The sequence below is a fragment of the Scyliorhinus torazame genome, chromosome 2 (genome assembly GCF_047496885.1).
Source record: "Scyliorhinus torazame isolate Kashiwa2021f chromosome 2, sScyTor2.1, whole genome shotgun sequence".
NCBI classification, from domain to species: domain Eukaryota; kingdom Metazoa; phylum Chordata; class Chondrichthyes; order Carcharhiniformes; family Scyliorhinidae; genus Scyliorhinus; species Scyliorhinus torazame.
Window position 1 is genome coordinate 16,268,039 of NC_092708.1, and position 21,957 is coordinate 16,289,995.

Genomic DNA, 21,957 nt, shown 5'->3' on the forward strand with positions numbered 1-21,957 from the left:
ACACACACACACACACAGTCAGTGCTGAGACACTCAGTCCTGTTACACACACACAGTCAGTGCTGAGACACTCATTCCTGTTACACACACACGCACACACACAGTCAGTGCTGAGACACTCAGTCCTGTTACACACACCCACAGTCAGTGCTGAGACACTCAGTCCTGTTACACACACACGCACACACACAGTCAGTGCTGAGACACTCAGTCCTGTTACACACACACACACAGTCAGTGCTGAGACACTCAGTCCTGTTACACACACACACACACAGTCAGTGCTGAGACACTCGGTCCTGTTACACACACAGTCAGTGCTGAGACACTCGGTCCTGTTACACACACACAGACACAAACACAGTCAGTACTGAGACACTCAGTCCTGTTACACACACACACAGTCAGTGCTGAGACAGTCAGTCCTGTTACACACACACACACACACAGTCAGTGCTGAGACACTCATTCCTGTTACACACACACACAGTCAGTGCTGAGACACTCAGTCCTGTTACACACACACAGTCAGTGCTGAGACACTCGGTCCTGTTACACACACACACACACAGTCAGTGCTGAGACACTCAGTCCTGTTACACACACACAGTCAGTGCTGAGACACTCATTCCTGTTACACACACACACAGTCAGTGCTGAGACACTCAGTCCTGTTACACACACACACAGTCAGTGCTGAGACACTCAGTCCTGTTACACACACACAGTCAGTGCTGAGACACTCATTCCTGTTACACACACACACAGTCAGTGCTGAGACACTCAGTCCTGTTACACACACACACACACACACACACACACACAGTCAGTGCTGAGACACTCATTCCTGTTACACACACACACAGTCAGTGCTGAGACACTCAGTCCTGTTACACACACACACACACACAGTCAGTGCTGAGACACTCAGTTCTGTTACACAGACACACACAGTCAGTGCTGAGACACTCGGTCCTGTTACACACACACGCACACACACAGTCAGTGCTGAGACACTTAGTCCTGTTACACACACACACACACACACAGTCAGTGCTGAGACACTCGGTCCTGTTACACACACACAGTCAGTGCCGAGACACTCAGTCCTGTTACACACACACAGTCAGTGCTGAGACACTCGGTCCTGTTACACACACACACACACACAGTCAGTGCTGAGACACTCAGTCCTGTTACACACACACAGTCAGTGCTGAGACACTCGGTCCTGTTACACACACACACACACAAACACAGTCAGTGCTGAGACACTCAGTCCTGTTACACACACACAGTCAGTGCTGAGACACTTAGTCCTGTTACACACACACAGTCAGTGCCGAGACACTTAGTCCTGTTACACACACACAGTCAGTGCCGAGACACTTAGTCCTGTTACACACACACAGTCAGTGCTGAGACACTCCCTCCTATTATACACACACACACACACACACACACACAGTCAGTGCTGAGACACTCGGTCCTGTTACACACACACGCACACACACAGTCAGTGCTGAGACACTTAGTCCTGTTACACACACACAGTCAGTGCTGAGACACTTAGTCCTGTTACACACACACGCACACAGTCAGTGCTGAGACACTTAGTCCTGTTACACACACACAGTCAGTGCCGAGACACTTAGTCCTGTTACACACACACAGTCAGTGCTGAGACACTCCCTCCTATTATACACACACACACACACACACACACACAGTCAGTGCTGAGACACTTAGTCCTGTTACACACACACACACACACACACACAGTCAGTGCTGAGACACTTAGTCCTGTTACATACACACAGTCAGTGCTGAGACGCTCAGTCCTGTTACACACACACACAGTCACTGCTGGGACACACAGTCCTGTTGACTGATATGCCATCAATAAACAAACAATGAGTGATGAACGTAACTGAGGCTTTAATACACTAAACAGCAAGCCTCGTGGCCTCTGATCCCGAACTGGGTCGAGGCGGAGACTAGCCACCTTTATACATGAGACCGAGGGAAGGAGCCACATGCGGAGCCAGCCGGGACAAGCTCAGGCATGTAACAACACAACACAGCACGACACAATGCAATATAGTGGTTTACTACATTGACCCTGTTCCCATGATCCTTTGCTCCTCCATCTCATCATCCGGCCTATTTATTTCCCTCCTGCTAAAATGCTCCATCTCACAAAATTAATCAACCAATTACACATTTCCCAAGTTTGTCGATGTTTTCTGGTATTTTATCACTCTGTCTCCTCAGTGCTGACTACATTCACTCGAGCGCGGAAACTTTGTAATGGCGGGCGGGATTTTACCTATGCTGCTGCCAACCGAGGGGTGCTAACACCGGGTTACCATCAACAACGGGCAGACCCGTCTAATGGCCACCGGTGGCCCCCCCGCCCCCCCCCCCCCCCCCCTGCAGCCACAAGACACACCCCGGGGGAGGGGAGGGGGAAGTCCTGACCGATAACCGTTTTATATTGTCACAATTATGAAGTTACTGTGAAAAGCCCCCAGTCGCCACATTCCGCCGCCTGTTCGGGTACACAGAGGGAGAATTCAGAATCCTCAGCTGGTATGGGAATTGAACCCGCGCTGCTGGACTTGTTCTGCATCACAAACCAGCTGTCTAGCCCACTGAGCTAAACCAGCCCTCCCGGCTCCCACATCCAATTCCCTAGACGACGGACGACTGTGGTCGCAGCATCGATTACTGTGGAATACCACCTCCACCCGTTCGCCAGTCTGGGTAAACTGGCTTCACCCACTGCCCCCTGGCGAGCAGCGACCCTCCAAGACCGACTCTGCTGCTGTGCGCAAGTTACAGTCACCATTCCGGATCCAAATCCCAATTCCCATCAGTGAAATGCAGGGGAGGGGGGAGGAGGACAGGATGGTCCATACTGAGGAGGACGACGTAAACTTGCACAATGGTCAAAAACTGGCAAATGAAGTAAATACGAGACGTGCCGTTTGAGTGGGGAGGACGGAGATGTTACGTATTACTTGGAAGGTACGAGTCCAGCTGGGCTCGAGATACGAAGGAACCTCTGAGTAAAAATACATCAATCATTAAAAGCCGTGCCGCACATTAACAAGGTCGTAAACAAAAGTGCGAGCTCTGCGGGTTTACTTTTCGAGTTATGTTGAATAGCGGGCAGGTTATAATAAACCTTGGTTAGGCCACAAATGGGGTGAAATTGAAAGTCCGGCCCCCAAGGGGTTTGGTGGCGGGTGGGTGAATTGGGGTGGAGGAGTTGTGCAGCGGGGGGCTGTGGGGATGGGGTGGAGCGGGGTGGAGGTGGGGGGGGAGGGGATGGGATGGAGATGGTGTGGTAGGGACGTTAATCAGGCTGAGCAGCCATGTCGCCAATTGGGCATTCCCTTGCCCCGCCGCCACTGGGGAAACCGGCCGAACAGAGTGGTCAACACGCAAACTGGCCAAACGGAGTGGTCAACACGCAAACCGGCCAAACGGAGTGGTCAACACGCAAACCGGCCAATTGGAGTGGTCAACACGCAAACCGGCCAAACGGAGTGGTCAACACGCAAACCGGCCAAACGGAGTGGTCAACATGCAAACCGGCCAAACGGAGTGGTCAACAAGCAAACCGGCCGAACGGAGTGGTCAACACGCAAGCCGCACCAAATGTAGTGGTCAACACGCAAACTGGCCAAACGGAGTGGTCAACACGCAAACCGGCCAAACGGAGTGGTCAACACGCAAACCGGCCAAGTGGAGTGGTCAACATGCAAACCCTCTGAACGGAGTGGTAAACACACAAACTGGCCAAACAGAGTGGTCAACACGCAAACTGGCCAAACGGAGGGGTCAACATGCAAACCGGCCAAACGGAGTGGTCAACACGCAAACCGGCCAAACCGAGTGGTCAACAGGCAAACCAGCCAAACGGAGTGGTCAACACGCAAACCGGCCAAATGGAGTGGTCAACACGCAAACCCCTCCAAATGTAGTGGTCAACACGCAAACTGGCCAAAAGGAGTGGTCAACACGCAAACCGGACAAACGGAGTGGTCAACAGGCAAATCGGCCAAGCGGAGTGGTCCACAAGCAAACCGGCCAAACGGAGTGATCAACATGCAAACCGGCCAAACATAGTGGTCCACACGCAAACCGGCCAAACGGAGTGGTCAACACGCAAACCGGCCAAACAGAGTGGTCAACACGCAAACCGGTCAAATGGAGTGGTCAACATGCACCCCGGCCAAACAGAGTGGTCAACACGCAAACCGGTCAAATGGAGTGGTCAACATGCACCCCGGCCAAACGGAGTGGTCAACACGCAAACCGGCCAAACGGAGTGGTCAACATGCAAACCGACCAAACGGAGAGGTCAACACGCAAACCGGCCAAACGGAGCGGTCAACATGCAAAGCCCTATGAACGGAGTGGTCAACACGCAAACTGGCCAAACGGAGCGGTCAACATGTAAACCCCTCTGAACGGAGTGGTCAACATGCAAACCGGCCAAACGGAGTGGTCAACACGCAAACCGGCCAAACGGAGTGGTCAACACGCAAACCCCTCCAAATGTAGTGGTCAACACGCAAACTGGCCAAACGGAGTGGTCAACACGCAAACCGGCCAAATGGAGTGGTCAACACGCAAACCGGCCAAGCGGAGTGGTCAACAAGCAAACTGGCCAAACGGAGTGGTCAACACGCAAACCGGCCAAACATAGTGGTCCACACGCAATCCGGCCAAACGGAGTGGTCAACACACAAACCGGCCAAACATAGTGGTCCACACGCAAACCGGTCAAATGGAGTGGTCCACACGCAAACCCCTCCAAATGGAGCGGTCAATACGCAAACCAGCCAAACATCGTGGTCCACACGCAAACCGGTCAAACAGAGTGGTCCACACGCAAACCCCTCCAAATGGAGCGGTCAATACGCAAACCGGCCAAACAGAGTAGTCAACACGCACACCGGCCATACAGAGTGGTCAACATGCAAACCGGCCAAACAGAGTGGTCAACACGCAAACCGATCAAACGGAGAGGTCAACAAGGAAACCAGCCAAAGGGAGTGGTCAACACGCAAACCGGCCAAACGGAGTGGTCAACAAGCAAACTGACCAAATGGAGAGGTCAACACGCAAACCGGTCCAACAGAGTGGTCCACACACAAACCGGTCAAACAGAGTGGTCCACACGCAAACCCCTCCAAATGGAGCGGTCAATACGCAAATCGGACAAACATAGTGGTCCACACGCAAACCGGTCAAACAGAGTGGTCCACACGCAAACCCCTCCAAATGGAGCGGTCAATATGCAAACCGGACAAATGGAGTGGTCAACACGCAAACCGGCCAAACAGAGTGGTCAACACGCACAGCGGCCAAACAGAGTGGTCAACATGCAAACCGGCCAAACAGAGTGGTCAACACGCAAACCGGCCAAACAGAGTGGTCAACACGCAAACCAGCAAAACAGAGTGGTCAACACGCAACCCGGCCAAACAGAGTGGTCAACACGCAAACCGGCCAAACAGAGTGGTTAACAAGCAAAACGACCAAACGGAGTGGTCAACACGCAAACTGTCCAAACGGAGTGGTCAACAAGGAAACCAGCCAAACGGAGTGGTCAACACGCAAACCGACCAGAGTGGTCAACACGCAACCCGGCCAAACGGAGTAGTCAACACGCAAACCCCTCCAAATGTAGTGGTCAACACGCAAACTGGCCAAAAGGAGTGGTCAACACGCAAACCGGACAAACGGAGTGGTCAACATGCAAATCGGCCAAGCGGAGTGGTCAACAAGCAAACCGGCCAAACGGAGTGGTCAACACGCAAATCGGCCAAACATAGTGGTCCACACGCAAACCGGCCAAACGGAGTGGTCAACACGCAAACCGGCCAAACAGAGTGGTCAACACGCAAACTGGTCAAATGGAGTGGTCAACATGCACCCCGGCCAAACAGAGTGGTCAACACGCAAACCAGCCAAACGGAGTGGTCAACACACAAACCGACCAAACGGAGTGGTCAACACACAAACCAGCCAAACGGAGTGGTCAACATGCAAACCGACCAAACGGAGAGGTCAACACGCAAACCGGCCAAACGGAGCGGTCAACATGCAAACCCCTCTGAACGGAGTGGTCAACACGCAAACTGGCCAAACAGAGTGGTCAACACGCAAACTGGCCAAACGGAGCGGTCAACATGCAAACCGGCCAAACGGAGTGGTCAACACGCAAACCGGCCAAACGGAGTGGTCAACACGCAAACCAGCCAAACGGAGTGGTCAACACGCAAACCGGCCAAATGGAGTGGTCAACACGCAAACCCCTCCAAATGTAGTGGTCAACACGCAAACCGGCCAAACGGAGCGGTCAACATGCAAAGCCCTATGAACGGAGTGGTCAACACGCAAACTGGCCAAACGGAGCGGTCAACATGTAAACCCCTCTGAACGGAGTGGTCAACATGCAAACCGGCCAAACGGAGTGGTCAACACGCAAACCGGCCAAACGGAGTGGTCAACACGCAAACCAGCCAAACGGAGTGGTCAACACGCAAACCGGCCAAACGGAGTGGTCAACACGCAAACCCCTCCAAATGTAGTGGTCAACACGCAAACTGGCCAAACGGAGTGGTCAACACGCAAACCGGCCAAATGGAGTGGTCAACACGCAAACCGGCCAAGCGGAGTGGTCAACAAGCAAACTGGCCAAACGGAGTGGTCAACACGCAAACCGGCCAAACATAGTGGTCCACACGCAATCCGGCCAAACGGAGTGGTCAACACACAAACCGGCCAAACATAGTGGTCCACACGCAAACCGGTCAAATGGAGTGGTCCACACGCAAACCCCTCCAAATGGAGCGGTCAATACGCAAACCAGCCAAACATCGTGGTCCACACGCAAACCGGTCAAACAGAGTGGTCCACACGCAAACCCCTCCAAATGGAGCGGTCAATACGCAAACCGGCCAAACAGAGTAGTCAACACGCACACCGGCCATACAGAGTGGTCAACATGCAAACCGGCCAAACAGAGTGGTCAACACGCAAACCGATCAAACGGAGAGGTCAACAAGGAAACCAGCCAAAGGGAGTGGTCAACACGCAAACCGGCCAAACGGAGTGGTCAACAAGCAAACTGACCAAATGGAGAGGTCAACACGCAAACCGGTCCAACAGAGTGGTCCACACACAAACCGGTCAAACAGAGTGGTCCACACGCAAACCCCTCCAAATGGAGCGGTCAATACGCAAATCGGACAAACATAGTGGTCCACACGCAAACCGGTCAAACAGAGTGGTCCACACGCAAACCCCTCCAAATGGAGCGGTCAATATGCAAACCGGACAAATGGAGTGGTCAACACGCAAACCGGCCAAACAGAGTGGTCAACACGCACAGCGGCCAAACAGAGTGGTCAACATGCAAACCGGCCAAACAGAGTGGTCAACACGCAAACCGGCCAAACAGAGTGGTCAACACGCAAACCAGCAAAACAGAGTGGTCAACACGCAACCCGGCCAAACAGAGTGGTCAACACGCAAACCGGCCAAACAGAGTGGTTAACAAGCAAAACGACCAAACGGAGTGGTCAACACGCAAACTGTCCAAACGGAGTGGTCAACAAGGAAACCAGCCAAACGGAGTGGTCAACACGCAAACCGACCAGAGTGGTCAACACGCAAACCGACCAAACGGAGAGGTCAACAAGGAAACCAGCCAAACGGAGTGGTCAACACGCAACCCGGCCAAACGGAGTAGTCAACACGCAAACCCCTCCAAATGTGGTGGTCAACACGCAAACTGGCCAAAAGGAGTGGTCAACACGCAAACCGGACAAACGGAGTGGTCAACATGCAAATCGGCCAAGCGGAGTGGTCAACAAGCAAACCGGCCAAACGGAGTGGTCAACACGCAAATCGGCCAAACATAGTGGTCCACACGCAAACCGGCCAAACGGAGTGGTCAACACGCAAACCGGCCAAACAGAGTGGTCAACACGCAAACTGGTCAAATGGAGTGGTCAACACGCAAACCAGCCAAACGGAGTGGTCAACACACAAACCGACCAAACGGAGTGGTCAACACACAAACCAGCCAAACGGAGTGGTCAACATGCAAACCGACCAAACGGAGAGGTCAACACGCAAACCGGCCAAACGGAGCGGTCAACATGCAAACCCCTCTGAACGGAGTGGTCAACACGCAAACTGGCCAAACAGAGTGGTCAACACGCAAACTGGCCAAACGGAGCGGTCAACATGCAAACCGGCCAAACGGAGTGGTCAACACGCAAACCGGCCAAACGGAGTGGTCAACACGCAAACCAGCCAAATGGAGTGGTCAACACGCAAACCGGCCAAATGGAGTGGTCAACACGCAAACCCCTCCAAATGTAGTGGTCAACACGCAAACTGGCCAAACGGAGTGGTCAACACGCAATCCAGCCAAACGGAGTGGTCAACATGCAAACCGGCCAAGCGGAGTGGTCAACAAGCAAACGGGCCAAACGGAGTGGTCAACACGCAAACCGGCCAAACATAGTGGTCCACACGCAATCCGGCCAAACGGAGTGGTCAACACGCAAACCGGCCAAACATAGTGGTCCACACGCAAACCGGTCAAACGGAGTGGTCCACACGCAAACCCCTCCAAATGGAGCGGTCAATACGCAAACCGGCCAAACATAGTGGTCCACACGCAAACCGGTCAAACAGAGTGGTCCACACGCAAACCCCTCCAAATGGAGCGGTCAATACGCAAACCGGACAAATGGAGTGGTCAACACGCAAACCGGCCAAACAGAGTGGTCAACATGCAAACCGGCCAAACAGAGTGGTCAACACGCAAACCGATCAAACGGAGAGGTCAACAAGGAAACCAGCCAAAGGGAGTGGTCAACACGCAAACCGGCCAAACGGAGTGGTCAACAAGCAAACTGACCAAATGGAGAGGTCAACACGCAAACCGGTCCAACAGAGTGGTCCACACACAAACCGGTCAACCAGAGTGGTCCACACGCAAACCCCTCCAAATGGAGCGGTCAATACACAAATCGGACAAACATAGTGGTCCACACGCAAACCGGTCAAACAGAGTGGTCCACACGCAAACCCCTCCAAATGGAGCGGTCAATATGCAAACCGGACAAATGGAGTGGTCAACACGCAAACCGGCCAAACAGAGTGGTCAACACGCACAGCGGCCAAACAGAGTGGTCAACATGCAAACCGGCCAAACAGAGTGGTCAACACGCAAACCGGCCAAACAGAGTGGTCAACACGCAAACCAGCAAAACAGAGTGGTCAACACGCAACCCGGCCAAACAGAGTGGTCAACACGCAAACCGGCCAAACAGAGTGGTTAACAAGCAAAACGACCAAACGGAGTGGTCAACACGCAAACTGTCCAAACGGAGTGGTCAACAAGGAAACCAGCCAAACGGAGTGGTCAACACGCAAACCTACCAGAGTGGTCAACACGCAAACCGACCAAACGGAGAGGTCAACAAGGAAACCAGCCAAACGGAGTGGTCAACACGCAACCCGGCCAAACGGAGTAATCAACATGCAAACCCCTCCAAATGTAGTGGTCAACACGCAAACTGGCCAAAAGGAGTGGTCAACACGCAAACCGGACAAACGGAGTGGTCAACATGCAAATCGGCCAAGCGGAGTGGTCAACAAGCAAACCGGCCAAACGGAGTGGTCAACACGCAAACCGGCCAAACATAGTGGTCCACACGCAAACCGGCCAAACGGAGTGGTCAACACGCAAACCGGCCAAACAGAGTGGTCAACACGCAAACCGGTCAAATGGAGTGGTCAACATGCACCCCGGCCAAACAGAGTGGTCAACACGCAAACCAGCCAAACGGAGTGGTCAACACACAAACCGACCAAACGGAGTGGTCAACACGCAAACCAGCCAAACGGAGTGGTCAACATGCAAACCGACCAAACGGAGAGGTCAACACGCAAACCGGCCAAACGGAGCGGTCAACATGCAAACCCCTCTGAATGGAGTGGTCAACACGCAAACTGGCCAAACAGAGTGGTCAACACGCAAACTGGCCAAACGGAGCGGTCAACATGCAAACCGGCCAAACGGAGTGGTCAACACGCAAACCGGCCAAACGGAGTGGTCAACACGCAAACCAGCCAAACGGAGTGGTCAACACGCAAACCCCTCCAAATGTAGTGGTCAACACGCAAACCGGCCAAACGGAGTGGTCAACACGCAAACCGGCCAAATGGAGTGGTCAACACGCAAACCCCTCCAAATGTAGTGGTCAACACGCAAACTGGCCAAACGGAGTGGTCAACACGCAATCCAGCCAAACGGAGTGGTCAACACGCAAACCGGCCAAGCGGAGTGGTCAACAAGCAAACCGGCCTAACGGAGTGGTCAACACGCAAACCGGCCAAACATAGTGGTCCACACGCAATCCGGCCAAACGGAGTGGTCAACACGCAAACCGGCCAAACATAGTGGTCCACACGCAAACCGGTCAAACGGAGTGGTCCACACGCAAACCCCTCCAAATGGAGCGGTCAATACGCAAACCGGCCAAACATAGTGGTCCACACGCAAACCGGTCAAACAGAGTGGTCCACACGCAAACCCCTCCAAATGGAGCGGTCAATACGCAAACCGGACAAATGGAGTGGTCAACACGCAAACCGGCCAAACAGAGTGGTCAACACGCACACCGGCCATACAGAGTGGTCAACATGCAAACCGGCCAAACAGAGTGGTCAACACGCAAACCGGCCAAACAGAGTGGTCAACACGCAAACCGGCCAAACAGAGTGGTCAACACGCAACCCGGCCAAACAGAGTGGTCAACACGCAAACCGGCCAAACAGAGTGGTTAACAAGCAAAACGACCAAACGGAGTGGTCAACAAGCAAACTGACCAAACAGAGCGGTCAACACGCTAACCGACCAGAGTGGTCAACACGCAAACCAACCAAACGGAGAGGTCAACAAGGAAACCAGCTAAACGGAGTGGTCAACACGCAAACCGGCCAAACGGAGTGGTCAACAAGCAAACCGACCAAACGGAGAGGTCAACACGCAAACCGGTCAAACAGAGTGGTCCACACGCAAACCGGCCAAACGGAGCGGTCAACATGCAAACCCCTCTGAACGGAGTGGTCAACATGCAAACCGGCCAAACGGAGTGGTCAACACGCAAACCGGCCAAATGGAGTGGTCAACACGCAAACCAGCCAAACGGAGTGGTCAACAAGCAAACCGGCCAAACGGAGTGGTCAACACGCAAACCCCTCCAAATGTAGTGGTCAACACGCAAACTGGCCAAACGGAGTGGTCAACACGCAAACCAGCCAAATGGAGTGGTCAACACGCAAACCGGCCAAGCGGAGTGGTCAACAAGCAAACCGGCCAAACGGAGTGGTCAACACGCAAACCGGCCAAACATAGTGGTCCACACGCAATCCTGCCAAACGGAGTGGTCAACACGCAAACCGGCCAAACATAGTGGTCCACACGCAAACCGGTCAAATGGAGTGGTCCACACGCAAACCCCTCCAAATGGAGCGGTCAATACGCAAACCGGCCAAACATAGTGGTCCACACGCAAACCGGTCAAACAGAGTGGTCCACACACAAACCCCTCCAAATGGAGCGGTCAATACGCAAACCGGACAAATGGAGTGGTCAACACGCAAACCGGCCAAACAGAGTGGTCAACACGCACACCGGCCATACAGAGTGGTCAACATGCAAACCGGCCAAACAGAGTGGTCAACACGCAAACCGGCCAAACAGAGTGGTCAACACGCAAACCGGCCAAACAGAGTGGTCAACACGCAACTCGGCCAAACAGAGTGGTCAACACGCAAACCGGCCAAACAGAGTGGTTAACAAGCAAAACTACCAAACGGAGTGGTCAACAAGCAAACTGACCACACAGAGCGGTCAACACGCTAACCGACCAGAGTGGTCAACACGCAAACCGACCAAACGGAGAGGTCAACAAGGAAATCAGCCAAAGGGAGTGGTCAACACGCAAACCGGCCAAACGGAGTGGTCAACAAGCAAACTGACCAAACGGAGAGGTCAACACGCAAACCGGTCAAACAGAGTGGTCCACACGCAAACCCCTCCAAATGGAGCGGTCAATACGCAAATCGGACAAACATAGTGGTCCACCCGCAAACCGGTCAAACAGAGTGGTCCACACGCAAACCCCTCCAAATGGAGCAGTCAATATGCAAACCGGACAAATGGAGTGGTCAACACGCAATCCGGCCAAACAGAGTGGTCAACACGCACACCGGCCAAACAGAGTGGTCAACATGCACACCGGCCAAACAGAGTGGTCAACACGCAAACCGGCCAAATAGAGTGGTCAACACGCAAACCAGCAAAACAGAGTGGTCAACACGCAACCCGGCCAAACAGAGTGGTCAACACACAAACCGGCCAAACAGAGTGGTTAACAAGCAAAACGACCAAACGGAGTGGTCAACACGCAAACTGTCCAAACGGAGTGGTCAACAAGCAAACCGGCCAAACGGAGTGGTCAACACGCAAACCGGCCAAACGGAGTGGTCAACAAGCAAACTGACCAGACAGAGTGGTCAACACGCAAACCGACCAGAGTGGTCAACACGCAAACCGACCAAACGGAGAGGTCAACAAGGAAACCAGCCAAACGGAGTGGTCAACACGCAAACAGGCCAAATGGAGTGGTCAACAAGCAAACTGACCAAACAGAGTGGTCAACACGCAAACCGACCAGAGTGGTCAACACGCAAACCGACCAAACGGAGAGGTCAACAAGGAAACCAGCCAAACGGAGTGGTCAACACGCAAATCGGCCAAACGGAGTGGTCAACAAGCAAACCGACCAAACGGAGAGGTCAACACGCAAATCCCTCCAAACGGAGAGGTCAACACGTAAACCGGTCAAACAGAGTGTTCCACACGCAAACCCCTCCAAATGGAGCGGTCAATACGCAAACCGGACAAATGGAGTGGTCTACACGCAAACCGGCCAAACGGAGTGATCAACATGCAAACCGGCCAAACGGAGTGGTCAACATGCAAACCGGTCAAACTGAGTGGTCAACAAGCAAACTGGCCAAGCGGAGTGGTCAACATGCAGACCGGCCAAACGGAGTGGTCAACACGTAAACTGGCCAAATGGAGAGGTCAACAAGCAAACCGGCCAAACGGAGTGGTCAACACGCTAACCCTTCCAAACGGTGTGGTCAACACGCAAACCGGCCAAACGGAGTGGTCAACACGCAAACTGGCCAAATGGAGAGGTCAACAAGCAAACCGGCCAAACGGAGTGGTCAACACGCTAACCCTTCCAAACGGTGTGGTCAACACGCAAACCGGCCAAACGGAGTGGTCAACAAGCACACCAATGCCCGATTGTTTCCAGGTTCCCGGTGCCTGATTGAGGGACCTGGTGACATGGGGGTGCCCGCTGCCCTGGCTGTCAACCCCCGACTCTCACCACCTGCGGCCTTGGGTGGTTGTGCACGGTCAGCAGCCTCCCCCCCCCCCCCACTTCCCTTGGCACTGCCTGCAATCACAGCTGCCAGTCTGAAAGTGTCCGGCCAACTCTCAGTGGGAGGATGTCTACCCGCAGGGTCCTCGATCCTGGAGAAGACTCACCCATCTGTCCTAAACGAGGTGATGAGGTGCTGCCACCAGCTCTCCGCCCAGCGGGCGAGACCCCGCAACACCGCCAGAGACAAATAGACCTGGGCGCGGAGCTCGAGTGAAACATATACGTGCGAAATATCCGGTTTCTGTGCTGAATCCTCCCCCTTCAGGTGCCATTAGTTGGTGACCATGGACCCCCACTGGATTGCTCCACGATTACACTTGACAAGGTACTGCAGAGGTTGGTCATCGCCTTGTGAACTGGAAACTGTCCCACTCTCACCAACCACCATCAGGGGTGTTGTGAGGGTCTCCAGGCTGATCATCAACCAGTTTGGCCGGGTTATGGAGGCACCTTCACTGCCCGCCAAAGTCCTGAAGTGGGACTTGAACCCGGAGCTCCTGGCCAGAGGTAGGGGCGCTACCCCATGTCCCCACAGGAGCTCTCGCTGTGCGCTGTACATCCTTTGTAAACCAACGTACCGGCTGCTCCAAGTTACTATCAGCGAAGCCACTTGGTGCTTTGTTCTATGACTGTTCACAGACGGGGTGGGGTCTTACCAGATATGTATATGTGGGCGTAGCCTGTCGCCTTCCCCACCTTGTTCGCTATGACACTTTTATAAACGCCTGCGTGAGAATGGTCGGCACAGCGAATGACCAAGCGATGGATGTCTTTATCTGTAGTGAAGAGAAGCCATGGTGATGAAACCATTAAGAATCATGAGATGGGCAGCAAGCAAGAATATGGGAGGTAACCTACGGGGGGGGGGCGGTGCGGGGGGGATGGGGGGGCTTGGCGTTTGAGTGTGACCTCTGACCCATGCTGGGTAGGTCAGGTGGCCTCAGGATGGGCACCATGTGACCCAACACTTAGCGTACCGGTCATAAACCGCCTAGGGTTGCGTGGCGTGGAGAGAAGCTGAAGATTCTGGAATGGACCTTGCGCGAATCTACCTTTGGCACTCTCTGCCCCAGAGAGTTGTGGGTAGTCCGCCATTGAGAAGACGTCAATAGGTTTTCAGATGCTGGGAGGAATCAAGGGATAAGGGGAGAAGGCGGGCAACAGGAGTTGGGGCAGAAGATCGACTAAAATGTTATTGAATGGTAGAGCAGGCTCGAGGGGCCGAATGGCCTCCTCCTGCTTCTATTTCATTCTTAATTCTGAGCAATTCAAAGTTCCAGGGCTTGAGTGAAATTCCAGAACATGCCACAAATATTTAACAGCAGAGGTCCTGATCCAATAGGGTCTGAACTGAGATGAGGGATGGAGAGGGCTGTGTCTGGTTAGGAACCTTCTTCCCTGTGACAGGCCTCCCTATCGTTGATGATGGCGAGCTGCTGGATGTAGAAATGGAGACTATTGCGTTGAATTTTGAGAACCGCCTGTTATACCCTGAAGGCCAAGTCTCAAGCACGGCACCAAGCGAACACTTTAATGTCCTTAGCGTTTGCCAGCGCCTCACTTGGGAGGGTTTAGTGGATTTACGTACACTGAGTCATCCTCCGCTCGTCCGTGCTCTCCAGCTTGTGCCCGTTATGGTACCAGGTGATGGCGGGGTAGGGCAGACCTGTCACCTGACACTCCAGGACAGCATCCTTCCCCTCCGTCACATCGATGTTCTGGATGGGTTTGATGAAGTCAGGCATGGTGAAACGTTCCATCTCATTTTCTGGGATCTCGGGCTCCTCGGGAATCGACGGCATCTTTTCCAGCTTAGCCCTATGAAGAAGAGAGAAGATGACAGACAGGGCAACCGCAATCTCCTCTCGTGGGGCAGGGGTGACAGAGGGAAATCCTAACTGGTACTATTGTCAGGGTATCAGAGGGTGCAACCTAATGGTCTTATTAAAGACAGGTGACAATTATTAGCTCAACCTCCGCAAGAGTAGAAATGGACACGACTGGGACAGATGACGTGGGGGAACCATTAGGAGCTTGTATCTCAACTGGGTTGTATGTAGAATAAACTTGCTGAAGGTAAAATACAAGCTGCTGAATTATTCCTCCATCATTGACATAACAGCCACGACCAAGAGCTTCACTCCCTCCCTCTTACCCTCAATCGCTCTTGCCTTCCCTCCTGATCGTCCTCCCTCCCTCTGATTCTTCCTCCCTCTTACCCACCCTCCCTCTTACCCTCGTGTTCTTGGTCCCATTCTTTGGACCAATTTGAAATTTGAATAGAAGAGGATGACCAGCTTCCAAAATCCCAGATATGAAAGAATCTACTGCTCTCACAAACGCAGACATGAGGGATCTACTGACCTCACAAATCCAGACATGAGGGATGTACTGACCACAGGTACTCAGGCACGAGGGATCGACTCACCACAGATACTCAGACGCGAGGGATCTACTCACCACAGACTCTGCCACGAGGGATATACTGACCACACAAACTCAGACGCGAGGGATCTACTGACCAAGAAACCCAAATGTGGGGGATCTACTGATTACATATTACCAGACACGAGGAATCTACTGACCACTAAAACGCAGACGCAAGGGATCTACACTGCATAATCTCAGGCACGGGGGACCTACTGACCACACAAGCCCAGATGTGAGAGATCTACTGACCACACAAACCCAGATGTGAGGGATCTACTGACCACACAAACCCAGATGTGAGGGGTCTACTGACCACACAACCCCAGATGTGAGGGATCTACTGACCACATAAACCCAGACATGCGGGATCTACTGCTCACACAAACAAAGACATGAGGGATCTACTGACCACGCATACTCAGGCATGAGGGATCTACTGACCACACACACTCAGGAATTAGGGATATACTGACCACATAAACCCAGACACGCGGGATCTACTGCTCACACAAACAAAGACATGAGGGATCTACTGACCACACATACTCAGACATGATGGATCTACTGACCACACAAACTCAGACATGAGGGATCTACTGACCACACAAACTCAAACATGAGGGATCTACTGACCACACAAACTCAGACATGAGGGATCCACTGACCACACAAGCGCAGACATGAGGGATCTACTGACCACACAAACTCAAACATGAGGGATCTACTGACCACACAAACTCAGACATGAGGGATCCACTGACCACACAAGCGCAGACATGAGGGATCCACTGACCACACACGCGCAGACATGAGGGAGCGACTGACCACACAAACCCAGGCACAAAGGATCTACTGACCACACACATGGACACAAGGGATCCACTGACCACACACATACAAGGATCAACTGCGCGCGCACACTCAGACACGGGGATCTACTGACCACACAAACCCAGGTGTGAGGGATCTACTTGCCACGCAAACTGAGACATGAGGGATCTACTGCCCACACAAACACATACATGAGGGATCGACTGACCACACAAACCCAGACACAAAGGATCTACTGACCACACACTCGGACACAAGGGATCTACTGACCACACACACTCAAGGATCTACTGCGCGCGCACACTCAGACATGGGGATCTACTGACCACACAAACTCAGACATGAGGGATCCACTGACCACACAAACTCAGACATGAGGGATCGACTGACCACACAAACCCAGACACAAGGGATCTACTGACCACGCACACTCAGGCACGAGGGATCTACTGACCACACAAACTCAAGGATCTACTGTGCGCACGCACTCAGGCACGGGGATCTACTGACCACACAAACCCAGATGTGAGGGATCTACTGAACACATAACCCCAGACACGCAGGATCTACTGCTCACACAAACAAAGACATGAGGGATCTACTGACCACACAAACCCATACATGAGGGATCTACTGACCACACAAACCCAGATGTGAGGGATCTACTTGCTACACAAACTCAGACATGAGGGATCTATTGACCACACAAACTCAGACATGAGGGATCTACTGACCACACAAACTCGGACACGAGGGATCGACTGACCACACAAACCCAGACACAAATGATCTACTGACCACACACACTCAGACATGAGGGATCTACTGACCACACAAACTCAAGGATCTACTGTGCGCACACTCAGGCACGGGGATCTACTGACCACACAAACCCAGGTGTGAGGGATTTACTGAACACATAACCCCAGACACGCAGGATCTACTGCTCACACAAAGACGAGGGATCTACTGACCACACAGACCCAGGCATGAGGGATCGACTGACCACACGAACTCAGATGTGAGGGATCTAATGGCCACATTACACGAACTCAGACGCGAGAGATCTACTGACACACACAAATGTGAGGGATCTACTGACCGCCAAACCCAGGCACGAGAGATCTACTGACCACACAAATCCAGATGTGAGGGTTCTACTGACCACACAAACTCAGACACGAGGGATCTACTGACCACAGAAACACAAATATGAGGGATCTACTGATTACATATTACTAGACACGAGGGAGCTACTGACCACTAAAACGCAGACACAAAGGATCTACACCACATAATATCAGACACGAGGGACCTACTGACCACACAAACCCCGATATGAGGGATCTACTGACCACAAAAACCCAGATGTGAGGGATCTACTGACCTCACAAACTCAGGTGCGAGGGATCTACTTACCACACAAACCCAGATGTGAGGGATCCACTGACCACATAAACTCGGACATGAGGGATCTACTGACCACACCCACGCGAGGGATCGACTGACCACACAAACCCAGGTGTGAGGGATCTACTGATTACAGAATCTCAGGCATAAGGGATCTACAAACCACGGAAATGTATACACGAGGGACCTTCTGACCACAAAACTCAGGCATAACGGATCTAGTGTTTACATGATCTCAGACATGAGGGATCTACTGACCACTGTCAGAGGTGCTGTCTTTCAGATGTGATGAGAAACAGGGACCCCACGATTGGTTATAATAATCCCATGGCCACTATTTCAGAGGAGTTCTCCCTGGTGTCCTGGCCTAATATTTGTCCCTCAATCAACGTTGCTAATAAAATAGCATTTATCTTCTAGCTGTTTGTGGACTCTTGCTGTACACCAATGAGAGTTCTTTTAAAATTTATCCTGGGATGTGGTTCTCACTGCAAGGCCAGAATTTGTGACCCATCCTTAATTGGCCCTTGAACTGAGTGCGTCACTCGGCCATTTCAGAGGCATTAAGCATCAACCACATCGCTGTGGGTGTGGAATCACGCGGAGGTTAAAGTGGGTAAGGACGACAGTGATAGTTTTGTGGTTACTATTACTGTGGTAAGATTTATACTTCAAAGTAACTGAATTAACTAAAATTGATTGAATTTAAGTTCCGCCAGCTTCCGTGGTGGGGATTTGAACCCATGTCCCCAGAACATGAGTCCTGGCCGCAGGATTACTGGTTTAAGTGATATTACCGCTATCCCTCCTATGGGGGTGCAGCAGTTCCCACATCACAGCAGTGATTACACTTTGGAGGTGTTTCATTGGTTGGAAGATGCTTTGTGACAATCCCGAGGTAGTGCACGATGCTATAACCCCCTCCCTGGTGGTCCTTACATTGGCGACGAGACTACAGGCCGCGGCTCCTCCACGTAGAGTTCTGCTGAGCAGAAGGCGTCGGAGTGAGCGTTCTGGGCGATGGCTGCGTACTCCCCTTCATTCTCGCTCATCACGTGCATGATAATGAGCGAGTGCAGCCCCCGGTCCCTCACGATCTGCACATCCTCCATCTCCACCACTCTCTCCCCTGGCAAACAGAACACCAGCGTGTCAAAACGCGGCAGTTTGAGCTGCTGAACACGATATTCTCAAACCGTTAAACCCAGCAGAGCAGGTTTAGTAACACAGGCCTTTGACAAGCTCGGCCATTGGATATTACTGAAATCAGACACACAGGGTTGCCAACTCTGATTCAATGTATTCCTGGAGGTTTCATCACATGACCTCCCCCCACCCCACCCCCCTCAGGCCATTCTTCCACCTTAGTGACGCACGGCCTTCCTACACCAGTCGGAAAGCAAAATGCCACGTTACCCAATTGGATGGTGTTTGCCAATCAGCCTCTTTCCACCTTTTTCAAATATTCCAAAGAGAAATAGCCAAAGAAAGTTTAAAGAAAAAATCTTTTTTAATGCCCCGGTGATTTTTCCCCCAGGGTGGCCCACGGTCGTGACCCGGAGATTGATCTTCACTTTCTGCAGGGTTGGCAACCCGCATTGTCTCGTGCCCTCATCAGGACAAACCAGAGAATACCAAATTTCAAATAATCACAGCAATCTATCCTGAAGGAGAATAGGTGCTGATTAATTGGGTCTGGGCCAAGGTGTCTCAAAAGACAAACGGGTGACATTGATGAGACAGGTAGGAGGAGTCCTCAAGGGGAGAGGCACTACGGTATCTCATAGAATTAGATCATAGAATTTACAGTGCAGAAGGAGGCCATTCGGCCCATCGAGTCTGCACCGGCTCTTGGAAAGAGCACCCTACCCAAGGTCAACACCTCCACCCTATCCCCATAACCCAGTAACCCCACCCAACACTAAGGGCAATTTTGGACACTAAGGGTAATTGATCATGGCCAATCCACCTAACCTGCACATCTTTGGACTGTGGGAGGAAACCGGAGCACCCGGAGGAAACCCACGCACACACGGGGAGGATGTGCAGACTCCGCACAGACAGTGCCCCAAGCCGGAATCGAACCTGGGACCCTGGAGCTGTGAAGCAATTGTGCTATCCACCATGCTACCGTGCTGCCAAAGGATTACGCACTAAATATAGATACTGAGGGGCCATGCAGCTGAGCGGTTTCCCATACACTCCGTCCTGGAGGTATATCAACTGCACTGTTGCTCAACATCAACTGGGCGAGCAGCGAGGGCCAGCTCAGTGAAATAAAAAGGGTTAAGGAACCAAAAACAGAAAGTGCTGGAAATAGTCAGCAGGTCTGGCAGCATCTGTGAAGAGAGAAACAGAATTAACGTTTCCAGTCCGTGTTGGCCACCAGAGTAAAGACCCCAAGGTCACTTCGGGACCTGAGCAACAATCATCTATTTCCGGTGTGTGTGTGGGGGGGGGGGGGGTCATGAATCACATCCACATGTTCTGGGCATGCCCAAGGTTGAGGTGGTCCTGGCAGGGGTTCTCGGGAGCCATGTCCGAGATTCTCGGTGAGGGGGTGGTCCCGGGTCCGGAGGGGGTGAGATATTCGGAGTGTCGGAAGGTCCGGGAGTCCTGGCGGGGAGAGAGGCCGCCGTATTGACCTCGGCCTCCCCGATAGCCCCGAGGAGGATCGCGTTGCGTTGATGGGACTCGGAGCTGCGGAGGCGGGGGGTGTCAGCGACCTGGCAGAATTCCTGAACCTGGAGAAAGTCAAGTTCACTTTGAGGGGGGTCGGAGGAGGGGTCAACCCAGAGATGGAAACCGTTCACTGATTTTAAGGTGGATTGAGGGGTCAGTGGTGGTGGTGGTGGGGGGGGGTGGGGGGGGGGGGGGGTTTGGGGGGGAAAAGGCAGAAAAACTGAGAGGGCGGAGAGTCGAAGAGTGTCGGGGGCTGGTGGGAGGGTTAAGGGGGACAATTTGGGGGAGGGGCGGAGAGGCGGGGGTGTCGGGGGACTGGTGGGAAGGATAAGGGGGACACATTAGGAAGGCGGGGTGCGTTGGAGGAGCCATGGTATCAGGGCAGGTTGGGGCCTTGTGGTTTCTGTTCATTTGATGTTTTGGTCTTCTGATCAATATTCATAGTATATTCCTGAGACTGCAGATTCCTGTGTTATTAACCTTTGCTCCTACGTTTAATAATCTGTGATTATTAATAACTTGTTGCACAGAATTTGAATGTTGCTGAAAAGATGGACATATTGCCAAAGCTTTTCAACCTGCACTCATCAGAGCGGACGCAAAAATATTTACAACAGGTGAAACTAGCACTTCTGATAATTTTATGTATCAAATGTGAAAAGCCTTGAAAAAAAATATTTAAGTAAAAAGAAACCATCATCTATTTCAAACGTCAATGAGTGAATGCCCAAAGCAGGTCCAAACCCAATTCAGCAAGTGCTAACCGCAGAGTCACAGCTAAGAGTTAGAAGTTCTGTTTGGGGTTTTGAAAGCTCGGGCTGGTCAGCCAGTCACTGAGACGTACAAACCTGACATCACACCTGCACTGAAATTCATACCTGATATTGTTTAATAGTGTGGTGGGCGGAATGCCTTTTTGGACTGATGGTAGCATCTAGTTATGTGGAAAATGCCGTTAGCGTAGTCACTGCATTGTGGCAGCGTGGAAAGTGCTCGTCTCACCTGTTGTAAATATTTTTGCGTCCACTCTGATGAG

At 52.5% G+C, this 21,957-nt stretch overlaps 1 protein-coding gene across 7 annotated transcripts in view; it reads right to left on the reverse strand.

The window, feature by feature from the left end:
• The window catches only part of spega (striated muscle enriched protein kinase a), a 1,182,457-nt gene that overhangs the window by 809,709 nt on the left and 350,791 nt on the right, over window positions 1-21,957 (reverse strand). For 6 of the 7 annotated variants that reach the window (XM_072468701.1, XM_072468720.1, XM_072468711.1 and 3 more), the window contains 3 exons: window positions 19,179-19,368; window positions 15,157-15,386; window positions 14,225-14,344 (listed from right to left, as the gene is read on the reverse strand). In XM_072468701.1, coding sequence (XP_072324802.1) covers window positions 14,225-14,344; window positions 15,157-15,386; window positions 19,179-19,368 — 540 coding nt within the window. The remainder of the gene's footprint in view (window positions 1-14,224; window positions 14,345-15,156; window positions 15,387-19,178; window positions 19,369-21,957) is intronic. The other variant, XM_072468729.1, reaches the window with a different exon arrangement.